At 39.9% G+C, this 16,752-nt stretch overlaps 1 protein-coding gene across 1 annotated transcript in view; it reads right to left on the bottom strand.

The window, feature by feature from the left end:
* Positions 1 to 16,752, bottom strand: part of TNR (tenascin R) — an 847,456-nt gene that overhangs the window by 19,607 nt on the left and 811,097 nt on the right. Inside the window, exons 20-22 of the mRNA XM_069231566.1 lie at positions 7,860 to 8,011; positions 2,467 to 2,563; positions 1,171 to 1,332 (exon numbers count right to left, since the gene is read on the bottom strand). Of these exons, the coding sequence (XP_069087667.1) occupies positions 1,171 to 1,332; positions 2,467 to 2,563; positions 7,860 to 8,011 (411 nt within the window). The remainder of the gene's footprint in view (positions 1 to 1,170; positions 1,333 to 2,466; positions 2,564 to 7,859; positions 8,012 to 16,752) is intronic.

Below are 16,752 nucleotides of genomic sequence, written 5' to 3'. Positions count from 1 at the left end.
CGCCCCCTCACCTTTTGCCCCCCATGAAACCGTCTGTCAGGCTGAACAAAGGTCAGCCTGACAGACACTCTTCATGTTCAGGTCAGGCAGCCAGGAGCAGACATGCGCGATTTGCGCAGACTCCTGGCTGCCTGAGCTGAACTTCGCTGGGCTGAGGAGATCACAGCTCCTATGGGCGTGACCTCCTCAGCCCAGCAAAGGTGCCTCGAGGCCCTCCCCTGGGTGACGAGGAAAGAGTCACCAACTGACACTCTCCCTGGGCGCTTCAGTTTAAGCCCTGAAGTGCCCAGGGCAAGTGTCAATCAGTGACACTTCGTCACAGAGTGGGGTGGGGTCAGCAGTCTCACTGACCCCATCCCACTCTGTGACGAGGCTGGGACTGCTGCCTTCCCTCAGGGGAATGAGGGAAGGCAGCAGTTCCAACCCTCCTGGGACCTGGAGGCCGAAGGTAAGTGTGTGTGTGATGTTTCAAATTGAATGTTTGGTGCACGCGTGCATGTTTGAATGGTATGAATGTTGTTAATAGATGTGCGTGCGTGCGTGTGTGAAAGAATGAGTGTGTGTGATGTTTTAAAATGAATGTTTGGTGCGTGCGTGCATGTTTGAATGGTATGAGTGTTGTTAATGGATGTGCGTGTGTGCGTGTCTGTGTGTGAAAGAATGAGTGTGTGTGTGTGTGTGTGTGTGTGCCCCGCCTGCCCCACCTCCCTCCTAAAGCTGCCGGCCACCAATGAAAGAATGGACACTATACTGTCCATCCTAAACAAGTGGGCAGTGTGGTGCCCTACCCCTGACAGCCCCTGCTCATTCAGGCTATTGGAGTAAGTTTTCTGTCGACAGAGCGAATGGGATCTCCATTGGTGGAAAGCCAGCAGTTCTCCTGACCCTAAATAGGGCTGGGAGGTGCTGGTTTGGCAGGCAGGGTACTCTGCCACATTTCTGACAAAGTACCCTGCCCATCAAACTCTAAATTGGGTCACAAGCTTTCAGACCTGGACTTTTAATTACCAAAGTAATGCATTCTGCATGATGCAGTCTAAGTTCATTTTGCACACAACACCATCCTGGATTGGAAGGACGGTGTGCTAGTCACAAAGAGCCATGTAATCACCTCCCCTAAAAGTTAATCCATAATGTTAACTGTGCTCTTTATTACTGGAAATTACCTACCAGAAGTGCCATTAAAATCCCCTAAGCGCAGCTTGTACATGCTACTGGCATCTCCAATGGAGAATTTGTCGTAGTAGGCATACACTGCCTCCTGTCCATCACGCATGTCTATGCGGAGCTCGTACCGACCCTGGGATGTGATCTTGTGCAAGTTTTCCAGCCCTGCATGGAAGAATAGTGGGGAAAATGTCAAAGACTGGGACAAGTTAGTGAAAGTTGTTTATATAAATGTACACATGAGAACCTGTGGTAACAAAGGAGCTGAACTTATCAAAGTTTTATAAATGTCAAATGTACAAAATATCTCAAAATGCATGATGTCATTGTCATAATATCTTTTGACAAGCATAACAAGTCCTAAATGTGATTTGGAAAAATATTACCCCAATTGGAGTTAATGATAGTAGATCTACACCCTACAGGATGATATTTTGTAAACAATATTTATGACACAATGTTCATATCAGACAATATTTATGGTAGTGATATTCTGACATACAATCATCTCAAAATATCTGTGTTTAAGAGATTTGATGCCATTCAAATTGTTGTCAGAGATAGCCATTTATTATAATTAAATAATTTTGTTGCCAAAATGCAGCTTGACCGCTCGCAGACTGATTCACCAGCAAAGGATGCAGATGTTTCTGAGTGATAGAAGCCTCAGTTATGTTACACGTAAGTAATACATGTGTTTTCATTAGACAGTCTTTTTAGGGTTTGAATGCTAGTGGATACAAAACCAAGTGTTAGTCATAAAGATGCCTGAAATTCAAATACTGAATACACTTTAGATAACCATAAGCATTTTAAATGTACTGAAAATTCAAAATGCATTTATAAAACGACATGTCTACTTATTACATATCTGAAAGAAAAATGTGTGAGAAGTCTTCAGACATTGTGTCCCTGATTCACAAAGGTAAAGCAACATGTTTGTGTAAGTTTACGATTGTTAGCCATCGACAAAGGAATTTACGAGTGTGGAGTCTCCGCACATAAAAAGATAGGTGACAATTACTTTGTTTCCTCTACATCAACCTAATTCCTACATTTTAAGGTAAGCATATAACTACTATTTTAATTACACTTACCTCAGTAGAGTTAAGAATAGTAAATAGAACTATTGTATGTGACATGAGGTTTTATCTCTATGTAAATAAAATGTCTTGTGAAAGAAAAATGTGTTATTTAAGCGCGAAAGAGACCTTAACTTTTCACTGTGCATTCTGTGAGTCGTCTCGATCTCTCTTCACAATATGTTTTTAAAAAAGGCAGATGTAAGCAGTAACTTACCTAGCCAAAACTCATCTTCGAGGTTACCAAATCCAGAGCGGTAGTCTGCCCATTTCCGGAAGAAATCTGTAAGACCATTCTGTCTCCTCTGGAAGACCTGAGAAGTGTTCAGGTGGGAGAGAAGAAATTGTTCAGATATCTGCTTTCAGCGAGATGGAAAGTAACTACTGGCAGTGCTAAGAAGGCTTCCCTAACACGCATCTCCAAGAAAATTGCGCTAAGCATGTACAGGCGTAATTATAACATTGTTTACTCTGTTCTGCCAGTGAACAACTATTAGCAGGCACCACTGTGTGGGTAAGCATAAACACTACTTTTTCCTTCTAATGGAATCTAGCCTGGAACACCCATTTTATTTCTATCAGAAGGGGCTACAAATCATCTGGAACAGTGGTTCCCAACCTTTTGACTTCTGTGGACCCCTACTTTATCATTACAGGAACCCGAGGACCCCCACAGAATCAATATTAGAATCCGGGGACCTCCCACTCAGTCATTACTAAAATCTGTGGACCTAATCTGCTAATATTATTTAATTTTCTAAGCAGTCGCGGACCCCCTGAGGAGGCTTTCATCCGTTATTCTTTGAAGGAGAAGCCAATCACATCTGAAGCTCGTTTTTATTATGCATGAGCACCTTTTCACATTGGTTCAAGCAAAGTAATAAAACTGTTGTTTATTTACCTGGTAAATGATTTTTGCTTAATTGCATAGTTGATTTTTGCATGAAATTTTTTTGGGGGTAATTCAATGAAAAGCTAAATTGTCATCACAAATGGTGTATCCTAAAATTACTTGTTGTATGTTGCAATTTAAAAATCTAATTTAATATGGACCAATATTTACATTTCTTATTAAATAAGGTTTTTATCCTTCCAGCCATTTAAAGCCCCTAAATGTTTTAAATAATGTTGGTATAGAATTTAGCATTCATGTACCCTTACATTTCTTGTCACTGGGAGTGGAGAGAACTTCACTTGTTTTTGAAACCTTACCTAGTGGCCTAGCTGTAGGAATGGGTGTCATTTAGTGCTGTACGTGTTTTTGTAAGTCATGATGGACACTATTTGTCAGCTCTTGCTCACACGACTGGCCAAATGCATGCACTGTTAGGCCCATATTTATGAAATGTTTGCACGCCTTAGCGTAATTTTTTACGCTAAAGTGACGCCACCCTAACTCCATATTTAAATTTTGACGCTAGACCCACCTAGAGTCAAAATGTTGGAGTTAGCGCCATTTTTAGGATGCGCTAATCCACCTTGTGTCAATGAGATAAAAGGTAGGCTTTCCTGTCTTAAAAATGACGCTAGCCCCCCAGTGCCATGTTTAACTCCCGATGCAGAAACGGCGCGCACCTGGGAGGGGGCCTAAATAATGGTGCTAAGCCTGTTTAGCGTCATTATTTAATGCCTGGTCAGAACAGGCGTTAAAGTGCAGGTAGGCCCATTTATATGGGCAAAACCATGGAATGGGCACAAAGATGCCCATCCAAACCCCCAGCAACACCACCACCCACACCATAGGGACACTACAGGAGGAGGGAGCCCATCCCAGGTAAGTTGCAGGTAAGTGTTTGTGTATGTCTATGGTGTGCCGTTCGGGACCCCTTACATGGGGCCCCCTGCCTGGCACTGGATATGTAGGGCTTGCCCAGGGCACACTGTTCCGCAGTGGTGGACATTGGGGTAGGGGTAATGACTCCTGTCTAAACTTATACAGGAGTCAATTTTTTGGGCTGCTTGTGCGCCAAAAAATGTTACCAGGCTGACTAGCAGCAAAGATGTTGCCGCTAGCCAGTCTAACATAATTTCTGACCCACTAGCGTCATTTCCCCTAGCACCATCCCTTTCCAGCTAGCGTCTTTTTTTGAGAGGCTATCCTTTCCTTTGAGTCATTGTGCGTCATTTTATAAATATGGTGCATGGATGGCATTAGGGAATGGCGTTAGCCGGTGTTAAAAAAATGAAGCACAACTGTGTTAGCTCAGTTGTGTGCCATTTTTCATAACTATGGGCCTTAATGTTTCACTCACTATTGGCATTTCCATGTCTTTTGGTGACTGTTTCTTGCTTTTGACAACTCTAAAACATGGTGTAATTGAGATCCGCAGGAATGGGACAAGTATGTGACAAAATGTGTACCTGAAAACTTGGCAAAGGACTTCACAAACATTTGCAATAGACTTGCTGAATGGTGGAGCGCAAATATTTCAATGTTAGGAAATGCTGGTTGAGCCTTTCAACAAGCCAAAAAACCCACACTATTTGACCATCTTTTTTGGATGATTCAATACAGCCAAGAACAATCTTACTTCCTCAATTTTCCTCTAAATGTTGTGCATATTTACATAAAAAATAGAATGCTGCCTCCAAAAACACTCTTATGACATGGAATGCTTGTACACTGTACAACAGGGTATTATAATTAGTTGCTATGTTATTAAGCAAAAGGAAGGTGTTGAGACAAACATTGTTTATCTAATCAAAGTAATCAAAGTGAGAGAACTTAAAATACAACACCCAGAAGCAGTTATAAAGAATAATGAGATGGTAGATTTTATTTTTTTGCAGGGCCAAAAAAGGCATATATTAAGGCGACAAAATCTCAAATAGAATTTAAATGTGTATGCTGAGATTTATGAGTACACAATCAAAATGGAAAAGATCTGAGTGCTATTTTCTAAAGAGGCAACCTTTAGGATAGGTTGTAAATCACATTATTGATATCAAATGTTGAATATCACTATATTGTCAAAATAAGTCAATCAAAATATTATTATTACCCAGAATATAGTAGTTAGAATATTGTCTGACATAAATATTTTATCTGAAATAACTTTTAGAGAAATGTTGCCTAAATATAGTTAATAATATAGAATGAGATTTTTGTAAATGATATTTAGGGCACAATATTTATATCAGAAGCTATTTTTGTGTAAGACAATTTTACATACAAATATATATAGTAGTATAAGTGTACTATTCTTTTCTCTGCATTTTTGTACATTGAAGTTATTTAAAGTGCCTGTGTGCATAGTTGTGAAGTAAATAATAGTACATCTATACTAACTAATAGACACTTACCTTGATAATATTGGAGGAGTCAATATTCAGCACGTTATATTTTGCAGGTCAGTTATTCTGCACTTGATGTTGTGGTATGACACCCGAGGGTATAGCTATTGATGATAGCATAATTCCAAGTGTCCAAATTCAATTTTGGCAGCATCCAGGGATTATTGTGCTACATTCCTTAAATCAAAAGTTGCCGCTAAGCAGATGCAGCCAAAGAGGCACTGTGCAATCAGTTCCAACTTTAGCGTAGGAGTTTCCTACAAGGTCCTGGAAGGTTGGATACATGCCACACTTTTAGGACTTGGAATGATCTTTATGAGATTCATTTTATGTATATCTATTGTGTGAATCCTGAAAGTGTGGCATAGCAATGACTCTGCTGGACCTATGATGGACACCTCTGTTTTATTTGTAGCACCAAGTACAGATGTTTTAGAGCAATTAAAACTCCGTTGAATAATATAATGGAGTACCGTGAGACAATTGCCTGCATCTATGTGAATGTATAAAAGGGCAAACCTAGATACAAACAACACAATGCAATAGTGGTGGGGAGGATTACGGTTGCATGGGAGTATTAAGCGAAGATAGGAATGGAAGTTAACACATAATTATAGTTAACAACAAAAGGGAAGGTTCAGGGTGTTTAAAGGGTCTACAGTTTGAGTGACACTGAGAGGTGAAGTGGTGATCAGGAGTTGATATTTAGCAGGCAGCAGTTGGAGTCACTCATCAGTTATGCCTTCAAAACATGAAGTTACACCATGAAAATGTGTTACTTAAGGTGTAGAGTTTTGCACACTTCTGAGTTGTAGTAGGTTTGAGCTTGGCAGACTCCAACTAGGATAGAGACCCATACGCTTGGACCTTAGCAGGAAGTGATCTAGTATCTGATATTTCCTTCCTGCACATTCCGGAGTCAAGTGTAGCAATGTTGCTGCTGCGTGTCAACCCTTTAGATGCCTTCTTCTTGGTCACCAAGTAATAAGCAGTGGTAATTTTAGTCAGAATTCCGCTGTAATTGTGTGGAAAGCAATAATGAAGCTAGAGAAAATGGAGTTCCCACAATAGTAGAAACTTGTCAGATATCCAAAGTGCTTTTGTGATGCATGCTTCTTCCTGGAGAGCGCTCATCATGGATGTCAAATGATTCCGAAGAACCTCGGCAAGTAGAGCACTGCCATTATTAGATCTAGAGGAATTAGTACCAGTAGAGCTGTTTTTAAGTCATCTTCTATTAGGAAGGGCTTTAAAAAGCGAAGAATGGATAGCTGATGCCACGTAGTCTTGGTTTTGATGTGTATTCTGAACCTACGTTATTACTGCAGACGATTTATAAGATATTCCTCAAGGACTATTTTACGTATTTATGGTTTCATATCTTCAATTTTTTTTGTGAAGTATAGTTGCTATTTTCCATTGTTTTCACAAATGTTCAATATTTTTGTTAGCATTTTTAATATACTTTGGCAACATAGTCGTTTTTGGGAGACTGCTTGCTAGTGTTTACAGAATAATTCAGACGCAGCGTTTTTATTTCACCAGAAGCACATCTGACATTGGCGGTAGCATGGAATGTTTAAATAGCTGCATGTGGAAACTTTGAGTAGGCATGCACTGTACATTGTCAATAATATATATGGGTACTATTGCACACATGGCCTATCCTCTGCACAAGATAGTGTGCCTGGGACAGCAAGCAGGGAGTATCACTGCAGTGTGGGTAGTTGTGTGGGCAGTTAACTGAGGCTGGACAAGTGCAGTGTTGTTGATGTGGCAAAGGGTTACCTTATGTTGAGAGCATGGAAAATACTAACTTTGAGAGTGCACAACACATATTCTAGTATTATTTAGAGTCCTTAGCACACTGCCTGGTCTCTTGTGAATGGGATAGCACACAGTCTGGCCTTGAGGGGGTATAAAATACAGTATGTTTATTGTTTAGAAGGTACAGTGAAGAGCCTTTTCTGTTGAGAAGAGGCATGCTGCACTATGCAGCTGTTTGGGAGGGGCCAGCGGCACACTTGCCATTAACCCAACCAGGTGCGCCTGGCTCCTCTGGCAGCAGTACTTTTGGGGTTTCAGTGCTGGCAGCATCTGCCGACAACAAGGTCCCCACCTTGACAGCAGTTTGTTTGTGACTGCAGAAGTTGGTCACTACAAGTGGTCTCACTGACTGTTACAGACTATTGGGAGCTCCAAGCAACCCCACAGAGGTGAGAAACAAGATCCCAGCTCACTCCCGTCCTCTTGTCTTGGTTTTGTGTTTTCTTTGGTGGTGCCACCATAGTATCTGCATGTGTAGCTCATACTCACAATCCATCCGCCTCCATCCGTCGTCATGTCACAGTACACTTGAACCCTCTGGCTTATGTCACCGTTGATAGTGATACTGTAGACTCCACTCATAGTGTCCCCATTCATCAGGTGCTGAGAACAGTCTTGAGGCAGAGCAAAGACCCGACCTCCTGCACAATGATAATAAAGAATAGACGTCAATGGGTAAAACAACAGATGGTCAATAGTACTGAACAATAATGGGGAATAACAGACAACTGATGCATACATATTAATGTATAGGCAACTGGTCAAACTATGGCTTTTTTACAGGGGAAACCTAGGTATGAAATATGATATGACTATGAGGAGTGCGGCTGTAGCATCTTTAAGGGAAATAATAACAGAGAATATTATATATGTAACGGTAAATGTGGCCTTCTTACCTGCAAGGGTTTTACAATTGTAAAATATCATAAGGGCAACTGAGTAAATGAGACTTTATTATGATGGTAGTCTTTAATTCATATTGTTTAGAGAGACTATTACCATAGAGAGCTGTAAAATATAGAATAGACAGAAAGCATCTATACATAGGCTGTATTGTCAGAGAGTGCTTTCATACATGCAGAATAAATAATAGGTCACTGCGCTGAATGTGTCTTTGTGGCCAATAAGGCTTTTTACACATATAACATATAATGGTGATTGTAGAGAGTAAGGTTATAAATAAATATATATATATATATATATATATATATATATATATATATATATATATATATATATATATATATATATATATATATATATATAGATATATAGATAGATAGATATAAAAATTAATGTATAACCAAGTATCTAGAGGGAAACTGTATTATCATACAGAGCTGTAATAGATAGCTTTGAATTATGTAGACTAGTAATTTGCAGAGGGATTTCATTTATGCAGGAAAATGTTTATGCAACCGATCATTGTTATGGATTATAGATGGCACTGATACACGTTGAAAGTATATGGAAGGTTATAAAGATCTCCGATTTATATCCCATAGCATAGGTAAAGGGACAGAGGGCTCCTGTGTACTATCCAGTTCTAAAATGCATATAGATTATGCACAGGTATCTTTGTGAGGCAAGACTCTACTACCCCACGGAAATCTGAAACATGCACAACAAGGCTAAAGGTTCGGAAACATGGAAAATATTTTGAAAACATCTATGTACAGCAAGGCTGTTCTACTTTGACGGCCCAGAACATATAAACCAAACATTGGCGAAGCAAACAGGTCTGTCATTGGCTTCAAACCTTTGGCTTTGTTGATACAAATTGTGTTTTTCTCAGGGCTTTTGTAAAAATGTATTATTAGAGGAGCTGCAAGGCCTTTGGCAATATTTAAAAAAAATTAGATAAAAATCGAAGTTTTTTTGTTGCAAAAAACACACATTGACAAATTAGTCCCTGGTTGAACTACTTTGTGTATGGATGTATACCTTGTGAAAGAGCAGAATGCTGTCACTCATAGTGAAGTTACTGAATGGCTTAAGAGGGCTGACCCCCTGCCTTATGCTGTATGATGTAATGGGTGGAGTTAAAATGGGAATAACACAACAAAAGACCAGGGAAAGACAAGGGCTAGTTCTAAGCCCTTGTGGGTAAGTATGTTATGTATTTAATTCTACTAAAATCAAAAGTTTTTGGCTAACCCCAAACCTAAAAATCAAACAGAACGTGCCTGGGTACCCAGAGGAAACAAAATCAGTCATGGGGGTGTGTAGATTGTGCTGGCAATCTGGTGCTTGTTTGTTGGTAATGTCCTAGGAGCCACCTATTATGACTGTGGAGTACAGCTAGGTGGTTCAGTGTGGTAGGGGACACTTTCAACTAATCTTGTTTTTCTAACCAAAAGCAGTGATGGGAGGAACGCTTGAATTTATCTCAGCTAGTAGTAATCATGCTAGACCACATTTCAGTACATTAATGTTTATCTTGTCTGTTCTTTTACAGATAGGGTCCAACCACGTGGAAATCAGTTTTGGCCCTGCCCCACAGTGGAGGAGTTAAGGCTGTCAGAGGAATTATCACCAGTCAAGAAGCCTCCAATAAATACGATTTACCACTCCCTCAACTAAAAGAAGTAGAAAACTCTAACTCAAGTCCTGTGTTCTTATGGTATCAGAAGTAAACCTTCCTTTTCACAAGGAACAGATACAGTCCTGCATTAGGCTGGTTAATGTTAGATGTCCAGAAGGAGATGTATGGAACCCATTACGTAACTCAGTAAAACGAAGGGCATTGGGCTTAGACACAGCAGTAGCAGAGATGTAAAGTAAGCCTTGACTCTGAGTGCCATCCTCGATGGGGCGACTTTCCGCAAGTCAGCACTGTCAAGTGTAGATCAATATACTCAATCACACATTCTTAAATCCTATTTTTGAATTACCATACTACTTCTGGGAGGACACTCACAACATAATAATAATAATAATAATAATAATAATAATAATAATAACAATAATAATAATAATAATAATAACCATCATAAAAATACTGATGACAACAGTAAATTAATTACAATACTTATTATTATTAGTAGTAATTTTATTTTGTATATGTATTTTTTTTCACTTAAAAAACCCAGAGGTTACAGGGACGTTATAATTAGGCTCACATTTTAAACGTACAAAACCATAGAAATTCACCTGTTATACTTATAGTTATCTCAAGTTAGGCTTACATTTTAAACATACAAAACCATACTTGTGCCCTAAAGTAACTATAACTCGTGCCCCCACCATGCACAGTTTTTTCGTCAAAAGATTTATAGCAAATATTGCAGTGATATTATCAATGATGGTATCAAAGTAGTCTCAGGTGCTGTAATCTGTGGGGTAATTAGCAGCGCATAGCAAAGGCGTGAGTTATAGTTACCTAACTATAACTACCTGCTGGCTACCACCAGTAGGCTTTATATATATATATATATATATATATTTTAAAAAATACATAGAAATTCACTTTAAAAAAACCAAAGGTTACAGGGAAGTAATAGTTAGGCTCACGTTTTAAACATACAAAACCATAGAAATTCACCAGTTATAGTTAGAGTTACCTCAAGTAACTATAACTCGTGCCCTAAAGTAACTATAATTCGCCCCCCTCTGATGACAACTTAGCCCTGGGGGGTGTTGGTCCCCAGGGTGCGGGGATCCCATAGGGACCCCCTTTCTTTTTGCAAACATTTTCCCCAGGGGCTGGTGGTTCCTGGGGCAGCGGAGGGGAGTCACATGGCCCCCCTGCATTAATCAAGAGATCGCCCCAGGGAGGTGGTGGTCCCTGGGACTGCGGGGGGGGGGGTCCAGGAGGCCACCTCACTTTTTTCTTTTTTTTTTTTAAAAGGCCCTGGGACTAGACCCACTGGGGGCATTAGGCTAACAAAGCGTCACCGCTCGTTAAAAAAAAAAGGGCTTTTTAGCCCTGGGGGGGAGGTCCTTTTGGGACCCCACCACCAGATCTAAGGGGTCGGGGTGTTCGTACCCTGGCCTCTTTTGTTTTTTTTCACATTTTTTTTTGGGGGTGGGGGGCTCAGATAAGCTTCAGTTGTTGAAGTGCTATCAGCCAATCAGATCTCAGCACGAGATCGTTAGGGGTCGCAAATTCTTCGCATCCGTAGATATACACATTTATTTTCCCCTTAATTTCTCAAAAACTACTGAATGGAATAACACCAAAACAAAAAAAGCACACTTTCTGGACCCAGACCTACTTTCCGGCCACATTTGGTGTAACTTTATCCAGTGTTTTTTGTGCTATCGCTGTTCAAAATCCCAAGGAAAAAAATAATGGGGAAAAAAAATGTGTTTTGGGACCCCCTCTTTTCTTGGCCCTCCCTGAACGGATCACCTCAAAACTTTCCAGGCAGCAGCTGATGGGACTGGCAATTTTTGGGGGAAAGTTTTGTGAATATTCGTCAAGCGGCGCCAAAGATATAGGCAAATAAAAAAACGTTTTTATATAGAAACTAGTTTGTAACTATTACTACCTAGTGGCGACCATCACTAGGTAACACATATATATATATATATATATATATATATATATATATATATATATATATATATATATATATATATATATATATATGTATATATATGTGTGTATATATATATATATATATATATATATATATATATATACCATTTATGAAATATATGTCTATATGTGAGCACAGAGAAATAAGGGGAAAGAAAGACTGCTTGGCATAATAATAATAATGGTAATTGACATAAATAATAAGAATTCTAATAATAATGATAATGCCAATTATATTTATTAGTATTATTGTTAGAATTATTATCATCATCATCGTTTATGTGCTTTGATACAGCACTTCAAATTGCAGTTCTGTAGTTCCTCAGTGCCGAGGGTGACAGAAGATATTGCCCAGATTCATGGAGCTCACTGCCTTTGAAATTATAAAAGGTCCAGCCTGCCTTGCTGGAATTCAGTGAGATCAATTTCCTCCGTTTATAAGCTTTAAATGCTTTTAGTTATAAAAAAAATGCTAAACAGTATTATTAACAAGAAAAACAGGAATACTAAAAAGAATAATGTGGATGAACTTGTGTTATTAAAGAGAAAAAAGAGGAATGCTAGATTTGCTTTATTTGTGTTTAGATAAAAATAATAATAACACTAAAATTATGTTTACAGTTAGTAGGAAATTTGAATATATTAGAAAATTGCACTCACTGAAATCAAATTATGTCATTATTAAACATTAAAGAAAGGCCTAGCTGAAAGTGCTCTTTAATGAGAAAAATAATTACACTGTTAAAATGTACTCAATAAACAAAAATCTGTAACCATTAACACTGCTACATAATAACACGTTTTAAATTGCATATGAATTACGTAGATAATAAGTCATTCTGAGATTTATCCATTATAAGCCGTATGACACCATCTGGCTAAATTATCTCAATCTTTGTGGTTTGATCTTCCAAGTTTATGACTGGTTTATGCTTTGACAAGCCCAGTAGATATATATAGTAGATGTGGTTCAATATTAGAAAAAGATGGAATTTTATATGTGTGCATAGCACAGCAAGGCTATTGAGTTCAGGGTTAATTAGTCATTGCGTTGGTTGTCCAAGCATAGAATATGGGGTATAACTTGTGATTTTATTTGTGATGTTCTTTTAAAAATTACAAATATCCTTTAGACAAAAAGCCTTCCTATTGAACTGATACAGAAGATTAGTCAACATATCCCCAGAAATGTGATTCAAGAAATAATGATGCTTAAATGCAACACTACCCCCATGTCTTAATACCGTTGAACAAGACTTGTGTAAAGGTACCTATATAGGAGGATCCCCACGTGAGCCTTGATGCCCCAGTCACGACTTCTGGGAAGACAGGAGCCTAGAAGCATCTAGTGCTAATAACCCCAAACAAGACTTCTATGAAGGGATCTATAAACCCTATTCAGAGGACCCAGTCAAACAGGGGTTACTAGGCCACAACCCTGTGGTTAGGGTCCGCAAACTGGGACAAATAGACCCTTTTCCACACAAGACTCTCAGCATAGCGAGGTCGAGCAGTCAAATGCTTCTCAGGGAAATAATGTGGAGGGTAGAGACCCAGGACCTAATTTACAAGAATCTGAAGCATTGGCCCGATGCCTCAGATTTCTTGCACTGCCCTACGATCCCCTAACGATGCCATGCATGCACTCTATTTACAATACAGAGCATTGTTCGGCTAGCATCAAAAAATTCTGACGTAGTGAAGTCCCAGAATGACGCAGAGAAACGTACGTTTCACTGCGTCTGTTCTGCATGGCTTTTCGCGTGGGAACGCCTACCCTGCATACATTATACGTGGCACAGGTATAATGTGACACAAGGGTTTACAAATTATGCACTGGGCCCAATGCATCATTTTGTAAATCTGGAGCAGTGCAGTGTACTGCTAGCGCCACTGCTGCGTAAAAAATAAATGACGCAATGGTGACGCAAAGGCCTTGTAAATGAGGCCCTTAGAGCTCAGAAGTCAACCACCAGACACAACAACATACAGTCTACACCAGTGCTTGGCTTGAAAAAACATGCATTTTAATAATATAAGAAAAAAAGTACTGTGGGGATCATCCATCGTGTTCTACAACACTACAGAATAAACCAATTCTTATAGTATGTAGTCACTCCCACGACCATGTCCTAGTTCAGTGGTGGCAATCCCCTCCCAGTCTACAGTGGTCTTATACAGTGGGTGTCGCTCTTAACCTACTGCAGTGACCACAGAAGTGCATGAAAATGTAGGGCGAAAATAATCTCAGGTGTAGGTTCACAACTTGGTTCATGCAGGTCATCGATAAATGAGGGGACCTGTAGGCCAGTTTGGTTTACATGTTGTAACAGAGTTCGTATCACCACTCGGTACTCCTTTCAATGTGTAGTTCTAGTGGAAGACTCAGGGCCTGCTTTAGAACATGACAGACGGGTTACCCCATCACAATGGTGACGAATATCCCATCAGCTGAAATCTAAATCCCATAGAATATAATGGGATTTAGATTTCGGTGGACTGGATATCTGTCATCGTTGTGACAGAATATCTGGTCTGCCAGGTTCTAAATCAGGCCCTCAGTCTCTAAGTGCCAGGCTCCTGATGAACAGATGGGCTGAAAACCCTGCCATCCCTGAAGACCTATGCAGGTGTGAAATATGGTTGACACGGCTGCAGTAGGAATTGAGGGAAAACAGGGAAGGAGAGTGGGAGAGAAACACTGAACTGGATCTCACTCTCGTAATGTGTTCCTCACTGGCGAGGGATGGCATACAACAGCCTCCGAGCTTGAGTAATGGAAGATCACTAAATCACCTGTAGGGGAAACAAAGGAGAACAAGTAAGTATAAGGCTACTAGTGGGAGTGAACCCATCAGATATAGAAGCTTGCCAATTTCAGCAGCACATGTTGCTTATTTGAGCCCTTGAGCAGACCAGAATATCAGCTGAGGACCCCAGGACACCACCACAAATGTGGCTGGTCGGTAGCTGAAGAGGTAAGCAGGCGATAGATACCTCAAGGTATGGAGTATAATAAAACATAATGTTAGGAAAGGAGGACTAAAAGGCAACCGTACACAAGGGAACAGGGAAAGAGTGAAACTAATAAAAGTAAAGGACAGATAACAGGTACAAACTGGTTTGAAGCGAAGAGCCACAACAACTCACAACCAGGGCGTAGTTTCACGGGGAAGGGTTTGGGGTGTTACTCCCCCCTCATAAATGTTTTTTTCTGATGAATAGGTGGGCACATGTGCTTTTACTTAGGTATGGTGAGAGGTGTCTGTTGGGTTTCACATGTGATTTTTGTATGCACACTGACAAAAACACACACACCTACTCATCTCTGTTTTGAAAGCCCTCAAGGGGTTGAATATTGTGTTTCTCTCACTTAGTAGTCCTACTAGTCCACATTTCTCTGCGTTCTCACTGCCCTTTAGGTCACTCTCACAGAATAATGTATTTTGACATTATATCCCAGAATGATTTTTAAGGGAAATCTGAAGCTCACATCCCATCAAGCTTTCTGACCAAGCCACGCTCCTGTTCACAACATGTTGCCAGGTGCAAATTGCAAGTCAGAAATTGTTTTAAATACTGGTTGTACCTTCAATGTCCCTGAAATGTACCAATTAACAAGACGTGAGTTTATCAGTAAGTCAGTCAGTTAGTTCTGCAGTTTTTCCAACTTCTTTAGCTTCCATTGTCCTGTTCTACACAATTGCCAGTCCCCATTAGCCCTATGCTTCTTCAACTGCTTGTGCTGAACATGATTTCTGAAAGTAACTCAACCCTGAAGACCGTCCCTTAAGGACAAGTATGCAGACCATGATTTAAAGGGAAGTACCTATGAAACTTCTTGAGTCGAGAGATGTGAACAAAATCTGCAGGATCCCATGATCTTTCAGATATATTGTAGCCCTTTCCAAGCCACCAGATATTGAAATTGACCTTAACGTACACTTGAGTCTGCAATACTTCTCCACCTCATACGCTGCTTATCAACACTGGGGAAGAAATGTTTGTTACATCTGAGATGACAACCTTAACTCTGGACATCTGGAATATGGGTTAAATGTGCCAACGCGATTTGAATGACAACTGTACTTCATGTCCATTTCTAAATCTGCAAGTAATGATGGAGTTGAACCTGATGAGGTGCCCAGCTTCCCTGTTACAGCAAAGGGACCTACACATTGAGACATTAATCTATAAAGAGGCCCTGAAACTGTTCGGTACTGGTTCCACCCTCCCCCCCCCCTTCTGTATGCAGGTGCCCTACTTGTGTTTTGGTTTGCTACAGATGTTGATGTGCAGCCCTCTGTATAGTCTGAAGTTGCTTCAGAAGAATAGTTATTGAGGGAACTGTGGATGCAGTGCTCTTCAAAAGCCACATTTGAGAATGGACCCCAAAACAGAAAAAGAATAGAGATTTTTCTAATGAATATTGTAGAGAGTTTTTGTATGTGAATTCTGCCACTGCCAACCACTAGTAAGTGACATTTTGATGATCCATCAAGAAACATTGCAAATATTGTTCTACAGCTGCTCTGTCTGTCCAATCTTTTGCAGACGGTACATAGTAGACCTGAAATGCCTTGTACCTCAGATCAGATTCTCAAAGGTTTAGCGTTGGTTTATGTTACTTTTGTAACGCTAAACCAACCAACACTAAACTTTTTGGGGGATTCACAAACCAACACAAATTGGGATTTGCATTGGTTTGTCTGGCAAAGTAATGCAAAGCAGCGTGAAACATTGCTTTGCATTACTTTGCATTAAGGGGCCCTTATGTGGTTGGTACATGGGTGTACCTGTGCTGCCATCCTTTTTGTTGGCGCTAAACCGCATTCTGAA

Source organism: Pleurodeles waltl, chromosome 4_2 (assembly GCF_031143425.1).
Source record: "Pleurodeles waltl isolate 20211129_DDA chromosome 4_2, aPleWal1.hap1.20221129, whole genome shotgun sequence".
NCBI lineage: Eukaryota > Metazoa > Chordata > Amphibia > Caudata > Salamandridae > Pleurodeles > Pleurodeles waltl.
The sequence above is the reverse complement of the archived record's forward strand: the minus strand, read 5'-3'. Positions and strand labels throughout refer to the sequence as shown.